The 19,167-nt window shown below is 39.9% G+C and overlaps 1 protein-coding gene across 2 annotated transcripts in view; it reads right to left on the bottom strand.

Annotated features, from left to right (window-relative positions):
• CLIP4 (CAP-Gly domain containing linker protein family member 4) overlaps nt 1-19,167 on the bottom strand; it is a 58,320-nt gene that overhangs the window by 3,241 nt on the left and 35,912 nt on the right. Inside the window, exons 9-16 of one of the 2 annotated variants that reach the window (XM_084624861.1) lie at nt 16,183-16,318; nt 15,232-15,369; nt 11,513-11,599; nt 7,620-7,760; nt 5,226-5,360; nt 2,939-3,062; nt 1,640-1,704; nt 372-444 (exon numbers count right to left, since the gene is read on the bottom strand). In XM_084624861.1, coding sequence (XP_084480987.1) covers nt 372-444; nt 1,640-1,704; nt 2,939-3,062; nt 5,226-5,360; nt 7,620-7,760; nt 11,513-11,599; nt 15,232-15,369; nt 16,183-16,318 — 899 coding nt within the window. The remainder of the gene's footprint in view (nt 1-371; nt 445-1,639; nt 1,705-2,938; nt 3,063-5,225; nt 5,361-7,619; nt 7,761-11,512; nt 11,600-15,231; nt 15,370-16,182; nt 16,319-19,167) is intronic. The other variant, XM_084624862.1, reaches the window with a different exon arrangement.

Here is a 19,167-nt window from a genome sequence, read left to right as displayed (position 1 = left end):
AGATATATTTCTTTTAAGCTATAGTTTGTCAACTGGAGTTGGAAGAGTTCACAGTTGAAAATTTCACTCCCTGTTCTATTTTGGTGGCACGAGATCCAAGGACAAGCAAAAGTGGCTCACTTCTCCTAGGACTGGTCCTGCAGTCGTTCCCTCTCAGCCAGAACTCTGTGGGAGTTTTGTCTGAAAGAAGACTGCAAGAACTGGTCCTGTGCATTAATGGAAATTACACATGTGAATCAAAAGGAACCCACACCATTCAGTGCAATTACATGCACATGTCAAGAGACGAAAGTTCTGAGCTTTCTTCCTGTGATTCTAAACTACAGCTTGCCAGTTTTGCACAGTTACTACATATTTAAACAAACACTCACTTGACAAAGGAGTTTTTCCTGTTTATCTCCTTCTGTGAAGATGCAGAAGTTGTACTTAAACTTCGTCTAAAACCTACATGAGAAAGTGAATAAATAAGGTGACTAAGCTGCTTGATTTAAAAATAAAACTTGCACAACCACTTGCTTTGCTCCCATCTCATTTGCTAAGTACCCTCCCCACCACACCTAACTACAGGTGCTTGGGAAATGGTAAGTATTTTGTTGTGAAAAATTCCATAAGAACAAAAAAATCTTCGAGAATTTTGAGGAGGAAGAGGAACAAGGGGTAGGTAAAAATAAATAAATCAAAAATTTGAAACAAACATCCTTGAAAAAAATGCCAAAATAATTCACTAGCTCTTGTATCAAACCCAAATTATCTGTGAATCATCCCTATTCTGATCTCCTCAACAATCCCTTCTGTGTCTGAACTACTGCCCTCTGTTTTGTTTTCTTTTTGTATTAGATAGTAAAATTTTGGGCAAGAACTTTAATCATCATCAGTAAAAAGAGTACTATGGTAGCAATTGAGCACAGGGCCCTATCGTACCAAGCACTGTAAAAATACATATTAAGGCACAGTTCCTGCCCCAAAGAGCTTACAGCTTAAACAGATGCAGAAAGAGGGGAAGTTCACTTGCTCAAGGGCACACAGCAGGTCCGGGGCCATGACAGGAAAATAACTCCTGGCTCTTGAGTCCCAGCCTAGAACCCTATCCGATGGGCCAAAATGCCTTGTATTTTATATAATAAAACTGAGTGCATAAAGAGTACACAGAGCTTTACAAAACACCTTTTTAAGTCAACAGTAGACAAAGGGGGAAATATCCATTTATTGCAGTAAGTCCATTCTGAAGCCAGGGTTGGGGGGGGGGCTGTTGTTTTGTTTAAGTACAAGCAAAAACCCCAGTACATATCAATAGGGATCAAAGGAACTGTTCAAGGAAGTGAATTCACTTTTATTCACTGGATTGATGGGTTGCATTCCGACACCCGAGGCAATTATTTCCTCCATTTCTGCAACTGAAGGAACTGATACCATATCAGTCTCCTAACTCCAATCCTGCTTGCAGACAGTGACTGCTGGCTGCTTTGTAAAGGAGGGAGAAGTCAAGTAGCAATGCATCTTGGGGCATCTGGGTTGCTCTAAAAGTCTGTTTTGCTTTGGCCATTCAAAGAACCTGGGTGGCATGTCCAGGAAGCTGCAATTTCTCGAAATGTTCTACAGGCTATCCAAACAAATCCAGACCCACATCGCAGATTCTTACCTGGGAAAGGATGATTCATTTTACCTGATGAAACTTCTGAGAGGGAGTCTAAGGAACCTGTTAATCTAAAGTGAGATAATAGGTTAAGTCTCACAAATTAAAATTGTTCAATTTCAACTTTAAGAAATATATTGCTGGGCTATTTTGGCTGAAGAGCCGTTGCAAGGTTTTTCAAAAGACTTAATATGTTGGATTAATTTAGGGTTGAATCCTCCCCACCATGCTGGTTAAATTTTCAATCCCAAATAGATTGAGCTTTTAGTTGCCCACAAGTCAGTAAATGCAGAGTTCAGAGTCCCACAGAGGCCTTACCTCTGCCTTGTATACATAACTACAGAAAGTCTTTTGTCAACAGACAGCTAGTATTATAAAATTGTACGTGTGTATCTAAGGATACAGAAATAGGTACAGTATGCTCAAGATCAAGAAAACTCAGAGGAGACATCTTAAGTCTTACTGAGGTGCAGGATGAAAGTTTGCCTGAGAGCATATGCAGCAACAGAAATGCTATATATATATATATATATACACACACACACACACATATATCTAAAGGCTACAGATAGAGAGCTGATTCCTCTGCGTGCTATAACTCAACAGTAGAAAGGGGGAAACTGTATATCATCTTGTTATGCTGTGTGGCATCGCACTGTGATGGTCTGCCATACTAGAAGACTGGAAGAGAAGAAAAAGGGGAAGTGGAGAAGAGAATGGGTATGTCAGTCGTGGTAACTAGACACAGGCATTGTGCTCATCCACTGGTCACAAGCACACATGGCTAGAGAGCACAGGTTTATCTCTGGTATTCCTTCCCCCAAGCCCAATGGTAGTGGCTGCGATCCAACTGTGTGGGTGTTCTGGCTCCTGTTTGCAGTTTGAGAGATCTATACCCACCAGGAAGCTATGTAGCATCCACAGGCAGAATCCTTGTATTTGAATTCTGCTCACAGTATCAGGATTTGGCCCTAAAAATGAGAACTTTCAAAAGCACCTACTTAATTAGTTATGTCCTTAAATTTAATCACTTAGATACAGAGGCAATGGGATGGAATGAAATGTTTTTAAATTTGTGAGGTTGCTGGAACAGCCACCTGGGTATGCTTCCTGTTTATGTAGCACTGGTGATGTGACATACTAGTGCTCTTTCAATAAGCTAGTCTCAGAGCCAAGGGGATCTACTACCTCCCCAGCAGCAGGAATAATTGTTTTTCCTCTTTGGTTCGTTCAGAATTTTGTTTCCCGTTGGAGAGGAAGTGAGAAAACGTTTTGTGACAGACATAAAACGATATCATTACTCACCTCTGCACTCTGGTTGGTGGGGCAAATATGCCATATCTGGGGAGACAACTGAAGTACTGGACCCCTCCAACTGAACCATCATTCTTGCCCTGAGGTTTGTTCAGTTCAATGCCACACCAAAAGCCTACAGTTGGGATTTGGAATTTCAATATTACTTTTACCCGGGGTAACATTAAAATTTTGTACTTGGAATAGTTAACAGATGCTCAAGTTGTTGCGCATATGACTAATTTATACATAACCATCTGTGTATTTAACCAAACCCAGGACAGGTTTTTCCTTACCCAGAAGTGATCTCATTAAGTCAAATCAAAATGTATGCCACCACCAAAATACAGAAGAAAAATAAGAACAGTTAACTAAATTATATTAAAATACACTGAGATACGAGTGCTATATTAAAAATAGCCCTAGAAATACTGTTGATTACTCAAAACTTTTAAACCTATTTTAAGAAAAATGGCCTATTTAGATACAAACAGAAAAGAAAAAAAGCTTTGCATCTTATTTAAGTGAATTTAAGGCTGCTGAAAGCAGCAGATTGACAAAGCTGTACTGGCCATTCCTCTGCACTTATGCCTTAATCCTGAGCTCAAATGACCACTACTAAGATTCGAATGTCACTCAATGCTCATTCAGTCCTTTTCCCTCTCTAAAATCAGAAGTAATTATTACCAATTGCAAGGCAGATTTTGTGATGCAAATACAAGTGTATAAGGAACTAGGACTGGCCAGCAATTCATTTCACACAGGCTACTGAACAGCCATCAGATGGTAATAAGTTTGATCACTACCGACCTGTGAAAAGTGTCAGCTAATTATGTAAAGGTGAGAAATTCTGTATCCTATTAGCAATCCTTATGCTGTCCAGCCCCAAAAGACTCAAAATTAAATACAAGTAATTTGGTGCTATAGGTTTAAGAGCAATACTAATTATCAGCTGAAGAAATAAGAACAGTGACCTATGATTCACAAGGGATCAGTATGTCAAAAGTTCCTTCTTTCCTGTCCACCAAAGGCAGGTGACACAAAACTATTTGAAAAAGATCTGCATTGCCACCAAAAATAAACAGGGAGAGAAAAATCAAGTTTTTGCCAATTGCTCAGAAAGCAGCGTTCTGTATCGTTGCCTACTTTTTGCCATTTTAAATATGGCTGTTTCAAAGGCGAAGAGTTGCAATGGTGATGTTTTCTTTAAAAAAAAAAAAAAAAAAAAACACACCTTACATGGTGACCACTCAGCTAGTCAGGAAATCCATTCACCCAATACAAGTTAAATACAGGAACATAATCATTTGAGGTTAACAGACTCTTTTGGCTTTTCCATTAAGTTCTATCGAATCTATATTAGTCTGTCAAGTTAAAGAATAATGACATCTTAAATGGGGATTGCTTACCCTAACATATTTCTTGAGATGATGAATGTGGCTTGTGCCTGCTGATGGTTCATTCTGACATTTTATCTTAAGCAATTTTTTAAAAATATTGATATCACCAAGTGTCAAGACAGAGTATTGCCACTTTAAATCTCAAGCAAGAGGGCCTCCATTTAAACTAGGGGAGGTACAAATATACCAGTTACCCTAAGTGCAGACATTGCGTAATTGAACCTTCTTTGCATCAATCTTATGGCTATGTTCTAGGCAGAGGTTTGGATTATGAAAGAGCTCAAAAATGACAGGAAAGCGTAAGAATAACCTGGCTGGAAAGGATACATTTTCAAAAGTTATAGTTCCTATGGCTTCAGAACAACCCACCTCCATCTGAAAACACCTAACTATATAATACTGGGGGGAATTTCCAGCACCTAAGTTCTCTAGTTATCGGTAACTCCTCATTGGGCATAAAAATACAAAAAACGGTCCTGACAAGTAACTGAATTCAAACAAAAACTCAATATACCACCATGACACATCTAAAAAGGGAAGAGCACTAAATGTTCTAGCAGAGCGTCAGTAACGCAAGACATCAATGTGGTCAAAAACAGCGGCATATAAAAGCCCAGGGGGAAAAAAGGTGTGCAGCCTTAAGAAAATGAATGTCAGAAAGTATAGTAAGAATACTAAAGACTGCAATGTCAAGTGACAGTCACAATTTAAAGTACCATCTTCTCCATTTCGCTAGGCAGCTCCATGTCAAAGTCAAATATTCCATTATAATGAAGTGAAATTGAGATAAAACACTTACATTGCTGGATTTCTATTTTAAATATTAAGCTCCAAACATTTATATTGTTCCTAGGACATTTCGCTGATTCTACAATGTAGTTTAAGAACAGATAAAATACCTGGTGCAAACTTTGTTGTCCCATAGAATCTAACAGTGCCAGTTCTCTGCCCTACCACTAACACTTTGTCTCCAAGCTGAATTTCTCCTTCATCAAAAGGGTTTTTTCTTGTAGACGGAGAAGCATTATTCAGTCCTGTTTAATGAAGGGGAAAAACTGAAATAAGCAGAACAGCAGTTTTGAAATGAAAAGAGGCGTACATCATGATGGCTCAGCAGGGAGTCAGCCAACCGACCGGTCAAATATTCATATATGCTCTTAACAAAAGGTCCTGTTCCACACACGCTGCTTAGAGAAAACATTCCTTTGCTTCAGTGGGTATTCAGTCTAATTAAAAAATGCTGGATTTAAGGTTTACTTAGTTGTTAGATTTCAGAGTAGCAGCCGTGTTAGTCTGTATTCGCAAAAAGAAAAGGAGGACTTGTGGCACCTTAGAGACTAACCAATTTATTAGAGCATAAGCTTTCGTGAGCTACAGCTCACTTCCTCAGATGCATATCGTGGAAACTGCAGCAGGCTTTATATATACACAGAGAATATGAAACAATACCTATTCCCACCCCACTGTCCTGCTGGTAATAGCTTATCTAAAGTGATTTCCAGCACAAATCCAGGTTTTCTCACCCTCCACCCCCCCACACAAATTCACTCTCCTGCTGGTGATAGCCCATCCAAAGTGACAACTCTTTACACAATGTGCATGACAATCAAGCTGGGCTATTTCCTGCATAAATCCAGGTTCTCACATCCCCCCACCCCCATACACACACAAACTCACTCTCCTGCTGGTAATAGCTCATCCAAACTGACCACTCTTCAAGTTAAAATCCAAGTTAAACCAGAACATCTGGGGGGGGGGGGTAGGAAAAAACAAGAGGAAACAGGCTACCTTGCATAATGACTTAGCCACTCCAAGTCTCTATTTAAGCCTAAATTAATAGTATCCAATTTGCAAATGAATTCCAATTCAGCAGTTTCTCGCTGGAGTCTGGATTTGAAGTTTTTTTGTTTTAAGATAGCGACCTTCATGTCTGTGATCGCATGACCAGAGAGATTGAAGTGTTCTCCGACTGGTTTATGAATGTTACAATTCTTGACATCTGATTTGTGTCCATTTATTCTTTTACGTAGAGACTGTCCAGTTTGACCAATGTACATGGCAGAGGGGCATTGCTGGCACATGATGGCATATATCACATTGGTGGATGTGCAGGTGAACGAGCCTCTGATAGTGTGGCTGATGTTATTAGGCCCTGTGATGGTGTCCCCTGAATAGATATGTGGGCACAATTGGCAACGGGCTTTGTTGCAAGGATAAAGCAATCATCATGTGCCAGCAATGCCCCTCTGCCATGTACATTGGTCAAACTGGACAGTCTCTACGTAAAAGAATAAATGGACACAAATCAGATGTCAAGAATTGTAACATTCATAAACCAGTCGGAGAACACTTCAATCTCTCTGGTCATGCGATCACAGACATGAAGGTCGCTATCTTAAAACAAAAAAACTTCAAATCCAGACTCCAGCGAGAAACTGCTGAATTGGAATTCATTTGCAAATTGGATACTATTAATTTAGGCTTAAATAGAGACTTGGAGTGGCTAAGTCATTATGCAAGGTAGCCTGTTTCCTCTTGTTTTTTCCTACCCCCCCCCCCCCAGATGTTCTGGTTTAACTTGGATTTTAACTTGAAGAGTGGTCAGTTTGGATGAGCTATTACCAGCAGGAGAGTGAGTTTGTGTGTGTATGGGGGTGGGGGGATGTGAGAACCTGGATTTATGCAGGAAATAGCCCAGCTTGATTGTCATGCACATTGTGTAAAGAGTTGTCACTTTGGATGGGCTATCACCAGCAGGAGAGTGAATTTGTGTGGGGGGGTGGAGGGTGAGAAAACCTGGATTTGTGCTGGAAATCACTTTAGATAAGCTATTACCAGCAGGACAGTGGGGTGGGAATAGGTATTGTTTCATATTCTCTGTGTATATATAAAGCCTGCTGCAGTTTCCACGATATGCATCTGAGGAAGTGAGCTGTAGCTCACGAAAGCTTATGCTCTAATAAATTGGTTAGTCTCTAAGGTGCCACAAGTCCTCCTTTTCTTTTTAGTTGTTAGAAGTTGCAGTAATAGTCTGAAGTGCAGTTCATCTGTAAGTGAAACTAAGAACAGCACCTTCTTCTGCAAATTTTCTAATAGTAAAATGTTACAAAAATACAAAACTTAAATTTAAGGACTAACTATCTGACAAGTGCCTCCTTTAAGTTATCACCCCAAATAGTGACAAAGTAAAAGCAAATACATTTATACGAATATTTGACCAAACAGTTAACTGACCTGCCATCCCTACTCCCAGCCTGTGAAGGTGTTCTTTAATAATACAACAGATACAGTACCCGCACTGCTTTTAGTTGAGGTAGGAGCTACTTTAGGCACTGCCTTTTTATTGCTGTTAGTTGAGTTCCATTTCTTGGGATGATTCTGTTTGCTCTCTAAAGAGGTAGTAGAAGAGGAAGAACTGCTGGATCCAAGGAAAGCTGACAGAGGTAATGCAAATAATTATCCAGAGATGGTATGCAGGAAAGGACAAGTCAACTAGAGCAAACGAGCATGCATGATACAGAAGAACCTCATTAATTTACAAAGCAAGCAAGGGAGCAACTAATTAAAAGGCAAAGTTGATACTTCACAGCATGAACTTTAGCCATTTATTTTCACATCGGTAGATTATTTTTAGATCTTTATAATACTTCTTGATGTGCTGGTAAATGTTCTAGTGTACATTTGTTAAACGAATGAAGGATTAGTAACATAAGCCCTCATCACCTCACACTCAGTATCCAGTTTATTAAACAGATGAGAAGTAGGGAAAGTGACATTTTTGTGGGTGAGTAATGGTGTGTGAACTAGCGCCTAATGTATGCATTATATACTGTATTAATATTCAAATCCTTAAAATAAAATAAGAATGGGAGATAAATCACTTTTATCCCCATTTGTGAACAGATTTAATAAGATTTATCTGGTTTTAACTTTTTCTTTTAGCTCTCTCTCTCTTTTTCAGCTCTTCTTTTCTGCCCAAAAGAAACACCAGGTATGTCTACACCTCAAGCTGGAGATATAATTCCCAGCTCATGGAGGCATACCCATGCTAGCTCTGATCATACACGGGGCAGCTCCTGACACTGAGGGTACACACTATTTTTAATATGTTAGCTTGATCAGAGCTAGCATGGGTATGTCTCCTCAAGCTGGAAATGATCCCACCAGCTCGAAGTATAGATGTACCAACTGAATGTGAAGAAAAATTTTACCCTCTTTGTGCCTCAGTTTTCCTATCTATGAAGTTAGAGATAATACTGCTTATCTGACTCACAGGAATGTTGTGAGGCTCTATTCATTCAGTGTTTGAGATCTATGCATGGTTGGAGCTAGGACACATTCAGTATTCATATAATTAAATTCTCTATCTTGGGGAAGGGGGGGTGTCAAAAAATATGAAGTGCAACTGTTGAGAGCCAGAGCACAGATTAAAGAATGGGGTACCTAAGGAAAGCATACAAGAAACCAAAGGCTCCGAAGTTAAGATACTGGCGGTCTCAATATGAACTAAAAATAGTAAGTCCTAAAAAAGTATAAAAATAGTGGTTCTGAGTGTGCAAAGGTAACATTCAAAGCTCAAGATTTTAAAAGGTGGATGCCTAAAGTCCGTATTTAGGCACCCAATTAGGTAGCCCAATTTTCGAAAGTGCTGAGCACCAAGCACCTCCCACTGAAGTCAGAAGTGGCTGGGTTTTCAGCACTTTTTGAAAATTAAGCCAATTATTTAGGTGCCTCATTAGGAATACGGATGCCTAAAGTTAGGCTCCTACATCTTGAAACCCTGTCTCAAACTAGTAACTGTTCATGAACTGAAACGTTTGGGAGGAAAAAAAAAAGGGTGTTTTTTTCTCAAGAAAAAATATACTCAGTCAGATGAAGGGTAGGTTTCTGTTTTGTTTTAAATAATTGCATATACTCAAAATCTTCAAAGGCAAATAGTAATAGAATACGTGTTGTGAAACCTTAGATGGGGGCTGGATTTTTATAAAGTGCTGAGCATCCACCCTCTGATAATCAGACCCCTTTGCGTTGTCAGGTTGAGCACCCAAAAACTGAAGCATCAGAAGTCACTAGCCAATTATAAACCTACAGATCATTAGAGACTGGATTCCAATTTTAAAAGAAAAAATAATATTTTTACAGACTTAACATGGTTTTGAAATGATTACATTACAGAAGACAAATCTAAAAATACTGTTACACCATTATAATTTGTTACTCAACACTCAAACGTACAAGTAATAAAAGGGTCAAAATTCTGATACTTGTTGAACACAGTTCCCACTGGAATACATGCAACCAGCAGCAGGAACACAGGGGAAAAAGATCCACCAAAACCAACAGAAAGGTTGTTCTACAGATGATCTGCAACATGATGTGGTTTTCTTAGACAGAACCTCAGGCATAGGGGGCTGGGCTCCAGAGTTATACATGCATCTGCCATGCCATGCTGCCCTGGCAGTGGACCATATCACTCAGACTAAGACCTGAAGGGACCATCATGATTAAAGCTACGGTTTAGTCATGGCTATTTTTAGTAAAAGTCATGGACAGGTCACAGGCAGTAAACAAAAATTCATGGCCCGTGACCTGTCCATGACTTGTACTGTATACCCCTAACTAAAATTTGAGCCAGGGGGCCACGGGGCACTGCGCAGCCCAGGACTCCTGCTGGTGCTGGGGGTGAGGGTTGGCGGGGCTGGCAGGCTCCCTACTCAGCTCCGCATGGCTCCCCAGAAGCAGCCGGCATGTCCCTGCAGCTCCTTGAGGGAGGGAAAGCCAGGGAGGCTCTGTGCGCTGCTCCTGCCACGAGGTCCAACTCTGCAGCTCCCATTGGCCGAGAACAACAGCCAGTGGGAGCTGCGGGGGTGGTGCCTGCCACGCTGAGCCCCCTCCCACACCCAAACTACTGCTGCTGCTGGGGCATGGGGGGTAGTGGCCCGAGACTGCCCCAGCAGCGGCCAGTGCAGCTGGCCCACGGAATCCGTGACTTCCGTGACAGACACACAGCCTTAATCATGATCTAGCCTGACCTCATGTACATCACAGGCCACAGCCTCACCCACACACCCCAGTAATAGGCCCACAGCCTCTGACTGAGTTACTGAAGGCCTCAAATCTTGATCTGAAGAGTTCAAGTTATAGAGAATCCACCGTTCACTCTAGTTCAAACAAGCAAATGACCCAGACACCACACTGCAGAGGTAGACCAAAAAAAAAAAAATGAACCAACCAACCCAAGGTCTCTGACAATCTGACCGGGGGGCGGGGACGACTCAAATCCTTCCCAACCCTCAATATGGCGATTAGATCCCAAGCATATGCGCAAGAGCCAACAGCCAGACACCTGGGAGAGAATTCTCTGCAGTAACTCAGAACACTCCCCATCTAGTGTCCAATCTCAAGCAACTGGAGATATTTGCTACTAGCAGTCACAATGGGCCATATGCCATTGTAAGCAAACTTATCAAGCTCAGCCTCCAAAAACGTTAGTTTTTTTGCCCCCAGTACTCCCTTTGAAAGACTGTTCCAGAACTTCACTCCTCTGCTGGTTAGAAACCTTTGTTTAATTTTAAGCCTAAGCTTACTGATTGCCAGTTTATGTCCATTTGTTCTTGTGTCAGTATCAGCCCTCTACTTGAAACAACTCCTCCCCTTGCTAGTGTTATCCCCTTGGTGTACTTACAGAGAGGAATCATATCTCCCTTCAGCCTTTGTTTTGTTACGCCTAACAAGCCAACCTCCTTGTCTCTTCTCGTAAGGTAGGTTCTCCATTCCACTGATGACCCTACTAGTCCTTCTCTGCACCTGTTCCAGTTTGAATTCATCTTTCTTGAACATGGGAGATCAGAACTGCACTCACTATTCCAGATGAGGTCTCACCAGGGCCTTGTATAATGGTAATAACTCTTCCCTAACTCTACTGGGAATACCTCGCTTGACTCATCCTTGGACTGCATTAGCCTTTTTCACAATGGCATCACATTGGTCCCACTCAGATTAATCCTGCTCCTAGCGGACTGGTGTACAGGGCTGCTTGGAACTAGAATGCAGGTATACATTAGCACTGCTTTTGCAGCATATCTGAGTAACTATAAAGAGGGGTAGGGGAAGGGAAGAGACGTGATACTTCCTTTGCCCTTCCCAGAATTGGCTCAAAATGAATCAACAAGGGGAATTTAGTTACCTTCTTTACCAGGCATAATTTTCATTCCTTCTTCAGTAGCCAAAAAGGTGGATTCAGCACTACTATCTTTTTTTAATGTAGCTAAGCCTAGGAGACAAAAAAAGACAAAAAAACAAATAGGGTCAACAAATACCCTGCCAATTACCTATAAATAATTTTACAAAAAAAACCACATATGCAAACAGATACAGTACTGGGTTTGTAGACCCCTGAACCAACCATGATACCTCCAAGTCCATCATTTCAATCTACATACATACTATAGACACTAGTAATCTTTACAGAAGGGTATGATATCTAGTATTCAGAACACGGTACAGTACTGGCAAAATGTCCTAATCCTGACTGATACTAGTTTCCTCTGTGACCACTGGCAAGCCGCAACTTCTCTGTGCTCTCTCCCGTCCCTCTCTTCACCAATCTGTGAAATGGGGCCAAGGTCTGCCCAGGATGCTTATTTAGTACTCGTAAAATGCGTTGGATTCTTCAAATATAAGTACTACAAAACCACAGTATTTTTATATAAAACTTCTAGTTGTAAAATAATTTACCAATCATGTTAAACCACTGACACTTAAAAAACGCTCCAAAGCAATCAAGCGATATTATAAACAAATTGCTTGCCAAATGTTTATATTGAAGCAATCTGAGTTAACACAAGTGAACAAAAAAATCCTTTAAAATCACAAACATCTGATTTCCTTAAACACACTCAAAACCAAACTTTTTTGCTTTTACTATTGGAATAAGAGTACCAACTGTTAAATCTATAATTTCAATGTATGCACGTATTTATACAAATCTGAGTTTCAACCTCATAACTTTTGTTTTCAAGCCTATGAAAACGGATTGAATATGCCAATATTAATCTAATTAAAGAGCCTATTACACTACATAGCAACAATGTAATAACATATGTATGAACTAATATTGCTGCTTAAATACATGCTTCATGGACAAGCTATTTTGTATTCATAAGTGGTTGTCTGCCACTAGGCTAGGCAAAGAGAACAGAACCTTCCGAACAATTTTGCTGGTACTAGTGATGAGGGCAAAGTGGACTTTTTATTTAATTATATTTATTGGCTTAGCCCAGATGATATATTATTTTGGTATTATTTATTACTGTATTCTATTTTAAGGTGTTTTATATTTCAGCGTTAAAAGTCAGACACGTGAGAACATTGTTCATGGCTGGAGATACGTTTTAGAACAGAAAATCCTTGATGATCACAATAAGTACCAGGACTAATGTGACCATTACTAATGAAATCTAATGGACTATTTAAAGAGGAAATATTTTTATCACAAATATAAATATCAAAAAGTACAAATAAAAAAAAAGCATTAAAATATCTATATACAATATTAAAGGTAAGGTTTGACAGAACTCTGCAGTCTATCTACAATATTTATAGAAGATGTACTAATTATTTTGCACAGCCTATAACGCAAATAATTTATTGGTGGTTAAGGCAATGAAGAAATTTACTCCAGTAATGTAAGGAAATGTTTCAGAAGAAAGCTCTGTATTTGCAACTTTATCCTCCCACCCTACCAAGTGACTCCACCAGGCACATTAAGATAAATGGCCCTTTGGCATAAGAATATCTTACAATGGCAGCTCACTACATACTGCTTACACATGTAAGCCCTAGCGGTGCACCAGGTGTAACTTACTCTGATTTTGTCTTAAAGCAAATGTCAAATTTTTGGATTTATATAGACGGCTAGGCACAGCTGTGTCAAAAAACAGATTAATCACAAACTGCTGTCACGAATGCATCGCCTCAGAGGAAAACAATCCTTTTCCATTTTAGTCAAGATCTTTTGAAAATAAATCAGAGCTCAATCTTAACAAACAACTGTCTTATAGCTCACAATACTATGAGTGGACCAAACAGCCAAAGTGAAGACTGTTTTATAGAAAGAGATAGCAAAACTGTAAAGTGGGTGGCCTAAGCTAACAAATGTAATTATTTTACTGAAGTGTAGCATTTTATGCAAGGTGTCAGTTTTTCCACATCATGTTAAACTGCCTGGATGTTAAGTTAATTGTCTAAGTTGATATGATTAGGACAAGGCATTTCAAAAACAGATGAGCTCCGTGGAACATATCCTTTTTCAGATCAAGTCATAACCATGCAACTTATACTATACAAATGCCCCATTTCTAGCAAAGGTCAGACAGAGAACTTCAAACTTTCTGAAATATGTCAGTGTGTAGAAAATTCTGGCTGTTCAATTATTTTTAATGGTCACAGAGCAGCAAGTCTACCACATGGACATGACAGCAAGAGTCAAATGACTTTTGTAGGTCATCCCAAATCACTGCCAAAAAAATTTATTCCACCATCCCATCATGTTGTCTGTATATGCTGCATATTTTACAGTTAAAAAAGGAATGTTTTAGAGGATTTTAATAATTTTGTAGGAATATATTTATACCCCTCCACCTGTAAAGTCATGCTGCTTTACTATTAAGGGTCCAACTGGGCAGGACTGATTATAGAATTATATTATTAATATAATATTAAATTATAGAACAATCCATTTAATAGCATTATTTTTACATCATTTAATCAAGATCAGGGCCCATTTGTATATGCTAGGCACTGTACAAACACATAAGAGAGTCCCTGCCCCAAGAGCTTAGAAGCTAAATTGACAAGAAAGGCAAAGGGTGGAGGAAAAGGAATATTATCTTGACTTTACAGATGGGGACCTGAAGCACAGAGAGAGTAAGTTATTTGCCTAAACTAAGGTCACACAGGAAGTCTGTGGCAGAGCCAGGAATTAAACCCAGATCTCCTAAGCCCCCACCCATGGACTTAAACACAAGAATATCTCTCCCCTCCAGATGTGTTCTTCGTTTCTCAGGTGAACGAATTCATTGCCTTGACACATAATGTAGTTATTAAAATAGCTTCTAATTATTTTTGCCAGAAGGGTTTTTATTGAAGAAATTGTGTTAATACTTTTTACAATATTTTAATACTTATATACAGCTGTATATACACTAGCATATAAATGTGTTTTCCTCGACAGTTTGACAGCCTGCTGGTCAAGTCAAATAAAATCCACATAATTAAAGCAAAGCAATTTTAGACATTTACAGAGATCATCTCCAATCAGAAACAGCTTTAAAAGCTTCAGAGCGTGTGCTATGGTAAGCCTTTCCCAAACAGTATGTCAATATGTAATGTTAGATCCCCTTAGTATATTATACCACCAAAGTGACCATTAACTGAGAACAGAACCTTTAGTCACTTTACAGCTTCCCCTGGCTCAGCCCTAGAAAAAGACATAACAATTGTCTTACCAGAATTGGGCAACGGTATAACTAGTCCCATATCTTACCTTCCAGCAATCAATGTTACATAATGCTGCAGGGGACTGTAAAAAGGCATAACACACCAGTGCTATAGTACAATGACATACCAAATGGTAGAACATTAATTTTTACTGTGATTGAGCCATAGGGCCTGATCCTGAGCAATAAGCACCTGCAGTTTAAACTACTTCAATGCGAGTGACAGATGCTCAACACCTCTCAGCACCAACAACTTCAGTTAATGAGAAGGCATAATTAATAAATGCCATACTACTTTCTTATCCCAAGAGGATGAATTAACTACAAGCTAGGATTTTAACATAAAGATATGCAAAATTACTGTCTGATTTTTGGAGATACTAGCTTTATAAAAAAAATTATTTACCAGTATTCACTTTTGAAGTTATATGCGTTACATCGATTTTCTTGGACTTGACCAAAGTAGATCGTGTGGAAGGACTTCTGACAAAATTCTTCTTGTGATCTGAAGCCTTACTTATTTTAGAAAGAGGTGCAAAGATACCTAGAGAATTAAAAAAAAAGACATGCATCTCTTTCTGTATGCAATATGTAAAACAAGAGAAGCAGTAGTGCAAAAAAAAAAAATCTAGCTATTCTCTCTTAGATTACTCTGTTTAACATAGTACCTCAGTGCCTCAATCATTAATGGATTGTTATACTCACACCTGGTGAGGTAGGGAAGTACTATTCCTATTTTATAGATGGGAAAATCATTTGCTCTATCCTGTGCCTCAGTGCTCTGCCCAGCATCACACAGAATGCTTGTGGCTGATCTGGAAACTGAGACAGATCATCCCTCAGCACAAACTCCTGCATCATCCCACAGGTGGAAATGAAATGCCAAGCAAATTTACAACACACACACACCTCAATTTGACAAACAAAGAAAAGAGACTACATCACATTCCTTTGAGGGTTATGCTGGAGAGAAATTTTAAGAAGGGCATAACTGTATGAATGCTCAAACAAATCTCTTTCAAAGTGGAAAGCCAGGTAAGCTATGAGAGAAAATGTCAAATAGAAACGAAACAATTACAATATGGCTGTGAGAAAAGCAAATAACCAATGAAGATGGCAAAACTGGAAAGATACTACATTGCAGTTTCAAGGAAGTAATCAGAAGTGACTTCTTTTGCAACACTTAGAACTGATAAAGTTAGGACCAATTAAAGGAATTTACAAAATAGAAAAATCTGGGACAAATAATTTGTATTTTTCGACCCAAAGATGCCTCATCTAATCAAACCAATGTTTTTCTTTTTTTTTAATTAAGGTTTCAAAGTATCTCTAAAACATCTAGAAAATAAAGTTATACCACATCTTGGTGCACACTTGAAGTACTGGACTTTTCCAACACTTCCGTCATTCTTTCCTTCTGGTTCATCCAGTTCTACACCAGCCCATTGCCCGCTGGCAAATTCTGTTGTGCCACAAAACCTTAATGTACCAACCTAAAGAAAAGAATTAACACAGAATGACTTTGTGAATAATAAATAAATACCATTTCCATTAGATACTATGTAAGATAGTAAGTCATCTCCAGATCCATTATCACTATACACACTGACTGATTTAGTTGGGGATTGGTCCTGCTTTGAGCAGGGGGTTGGACTAGATGACCTCCTGAGGTCCCTTCCAACCCTGGTATTCTATGATTGCCACTTTCACATTCCTTTGCGTTCCTTGAGGGCAGAGATCCTTTTCCTTCAAGAATGCCAGCCAGTGAGTGTTGTAAGATATAAGAGACAGGACTAAGTCACCTCAGATTGAACAAAAGCAGTATTTATTGGCAGTTATCACAACAGAAATGAGTCACAGACAACATGTACCATTAGACAATGACATCACTTCAGCAAAATACTGCAGTGCACGTCTTACTAAGCAGGGTTCATTCATTTTGACTTCAAAGGGTAACCCACCTGCTTAAAGTTAGGCACATGCTTAAGTATCCTGAAGAATACAGGCCTCTACCGAATGAGGGAGGGAGATTATAAAATAAAACAAACCACCACATTCAGACTACCCCTAAAATTTAAAGATAAGCTGCAAAGGAATTTATTTTCAAAGAGTCCATGACCTTTATTCCTTCTTGCTGATGCAAAAAAAAAAAAAAAAAGCCTAAAAAATTGTTTTGGTTTTGAATCTAGATCCTGCTTTTTTTTAAAAAAAGGATCAGGAGCATTGAGACCGCCCTCTTTGATTTTGCCAGTGGACTTCTTCTGGTCTCAGCAGATGTGTATTACAAGCCCACAAGCCTTACTTTAAGGGGCAGGGCGCTGACTCATCAACAAAGATGTCCTTTCTCCCAACAGTTTTAGATGGCGGATTTAAATCAGTTTTAAAACTTACGGTTTTTTAATTAGTCTTACTAAAAATAAAAAAATCTCCCTCTTTCAATTACTCAGCTTTCAATCTTTTGTGTTGCTAGTTTATCACTATAATTTCAAGGGCAGATAAGGCATTGGGGTGGAGGGGAAGGGAGTGTTAACATTAGAAATTCAGCAAACAGAAGCCTCCCCACTCCCCCTTTTAAAAAATGTATTTAAACAGAACTGTTCAGACTAACCTTCTTTATATATCAGAAAGCAGCAAGAAAGGGGGAGAGCCTCCTTCCTCTCTCCCCCCGTTTTACCTGTCCCCTTTAAGTTTGACTATTATAGGATTACTTAATCCAGAGGTCCCCAAACTGTGGGGCATGCTCCCCAAGAGGGATGTGGAGGAACGCTTGGGGGAGCGTGACTGAGGCCCAGGCCCACCCTCACGGGGAGGCGGGGAGGGAGCGACACACAGCAGCTGCCCCCCCTCCACACCTGCCCCCAGCTGTGGCCCCAGCCCCCTTACTCTTGTCCATGTCCCCCTCTCCCGGAGCCACAACCCCGCTCCCGGCCCCGGCTGCAAGCCTGACAGGGGCAAATGGGGGGTGTCATAAATATAAAGGGAAGGGTAAACCCCTTTAAAATCCCTCCTGGCCAGAGGAAAAATCCTCTCACCTGTAAAGGGTTAAGAAGCTAAAGGTAACCTTGCTGGCACCTGACCAAAATGACCAATGAGGAGACAAGATACTTACTTTCAAAAGCTGAGAGGAGGGAGAGAAACAAGGGGTCTGTGTCTGTCCGTATGCTGCTTTTGCCAGGGACAGAACAGGAATGGAGTCTTAGAACTTTTAGTAAGTAATCTAGCTAGGTATGTGTTAGATTATGATTTCTTTAAATGGCTGAGAAAAGAACTGTGCTGAATAGAATGACTATTCCTGTCTGTGTGTCTTTTTTGTAATTTAAGGTTTTGTCTAGAGGGGATTCTCTATGTTTTGAATCTAATTACCCTGTAAGGTATTTACCATCCTGATTTTACAGAGGTGATTCTTTTTTACTTCTATTAAAAGTCTTCTTGTAAGGAAACTGAATGCTTTTTCATTGTTCTAAGATCTAAGGGTTTGGGTCTGTGGTCACCTATGCAAATTGGTGAGGATTTTTACTAAACCTTCCCCGGGAAGTGGGGTGCAAGGGTTGGGAGGATTTTGGGGGGAAAGACATGTCCAAACTATGTTTCCCAGTAAACCCAGTTAAAGTTTGGTGGTGGCAGTGGAAATTCCAAGGGCAAAGGGTAAAATTAATTTGTACCTTGGGAAAGTTTTAACCTAAGCTGGTAAAAGTAAGCTTAGGAGGTTTTCATGCAGGTCCCCACATCTGTACCCTAGAGTTAAGAGTGGGGAAGGAACCTTGACAGGGGGTGTGAGGTAGAAAGTTTGGGGACCACTGACAATCTATATCCACAAACTCTGGCCTCTGACAGCCTATTGGAGGTGCAGCACTTTAGTCGCATCTTTTCAGACTAAAGGGCTCCAAGTCTAGAAAACTCCATCCATATAGACAGTGAAAGTGTTACAGTTTACAGAACCATTGAATATCAGGGTTGGAAGGGACCTCAGGAGGTCATCTAGTCCAACCCCCTGCTCAAAGCAGGACCAATCCCCAACTAAATCATCCCAGACAGGGCTTTGTCAAGCCTGACCTTAAAAACTTCTAAGGAAGGAGATTCCACCAGCTCCCTAGGTAACGCATTCCAGTGTTTCACCACCCTCCTAGTGAAAAAGTTTTTCCTAATATCCAACCTAAACCTCCCCCACTGCAACTTGAGACCATTACTCCTTGTTCTGTCATCTGCTACCACTGAGAACAGTCTAGAGCCATCCTCTTTGGAACCCCCTTTCAGACAGTTGAAAGCAGCTATCAAATCCCCCCTCATTCTTCTCTTCTGCAGACTAAACAATCCCAGTTCCCTCAGCCTCTCCTCATAAGTC

The sequence above is a fragment of the Lepidochelys olivacea genome, assembly GCF_965140295.1.
Source record: "Lepidochelys olivacea isolate rLepOli2 genome assembly, chromosome: 3".
In the NCBI taxonomy this organism is placed as follows: domain Eukaryota; kingdom Metazoa; phylum Chordata; order Testudines; family Cheloniidae; genus Lepidochelys; species Lepidochelys olivacea.
Note: the sequence above shows the minus strand (reverse complement) of the source record. Positions and strands in the feature narration are given on the sequence as shown.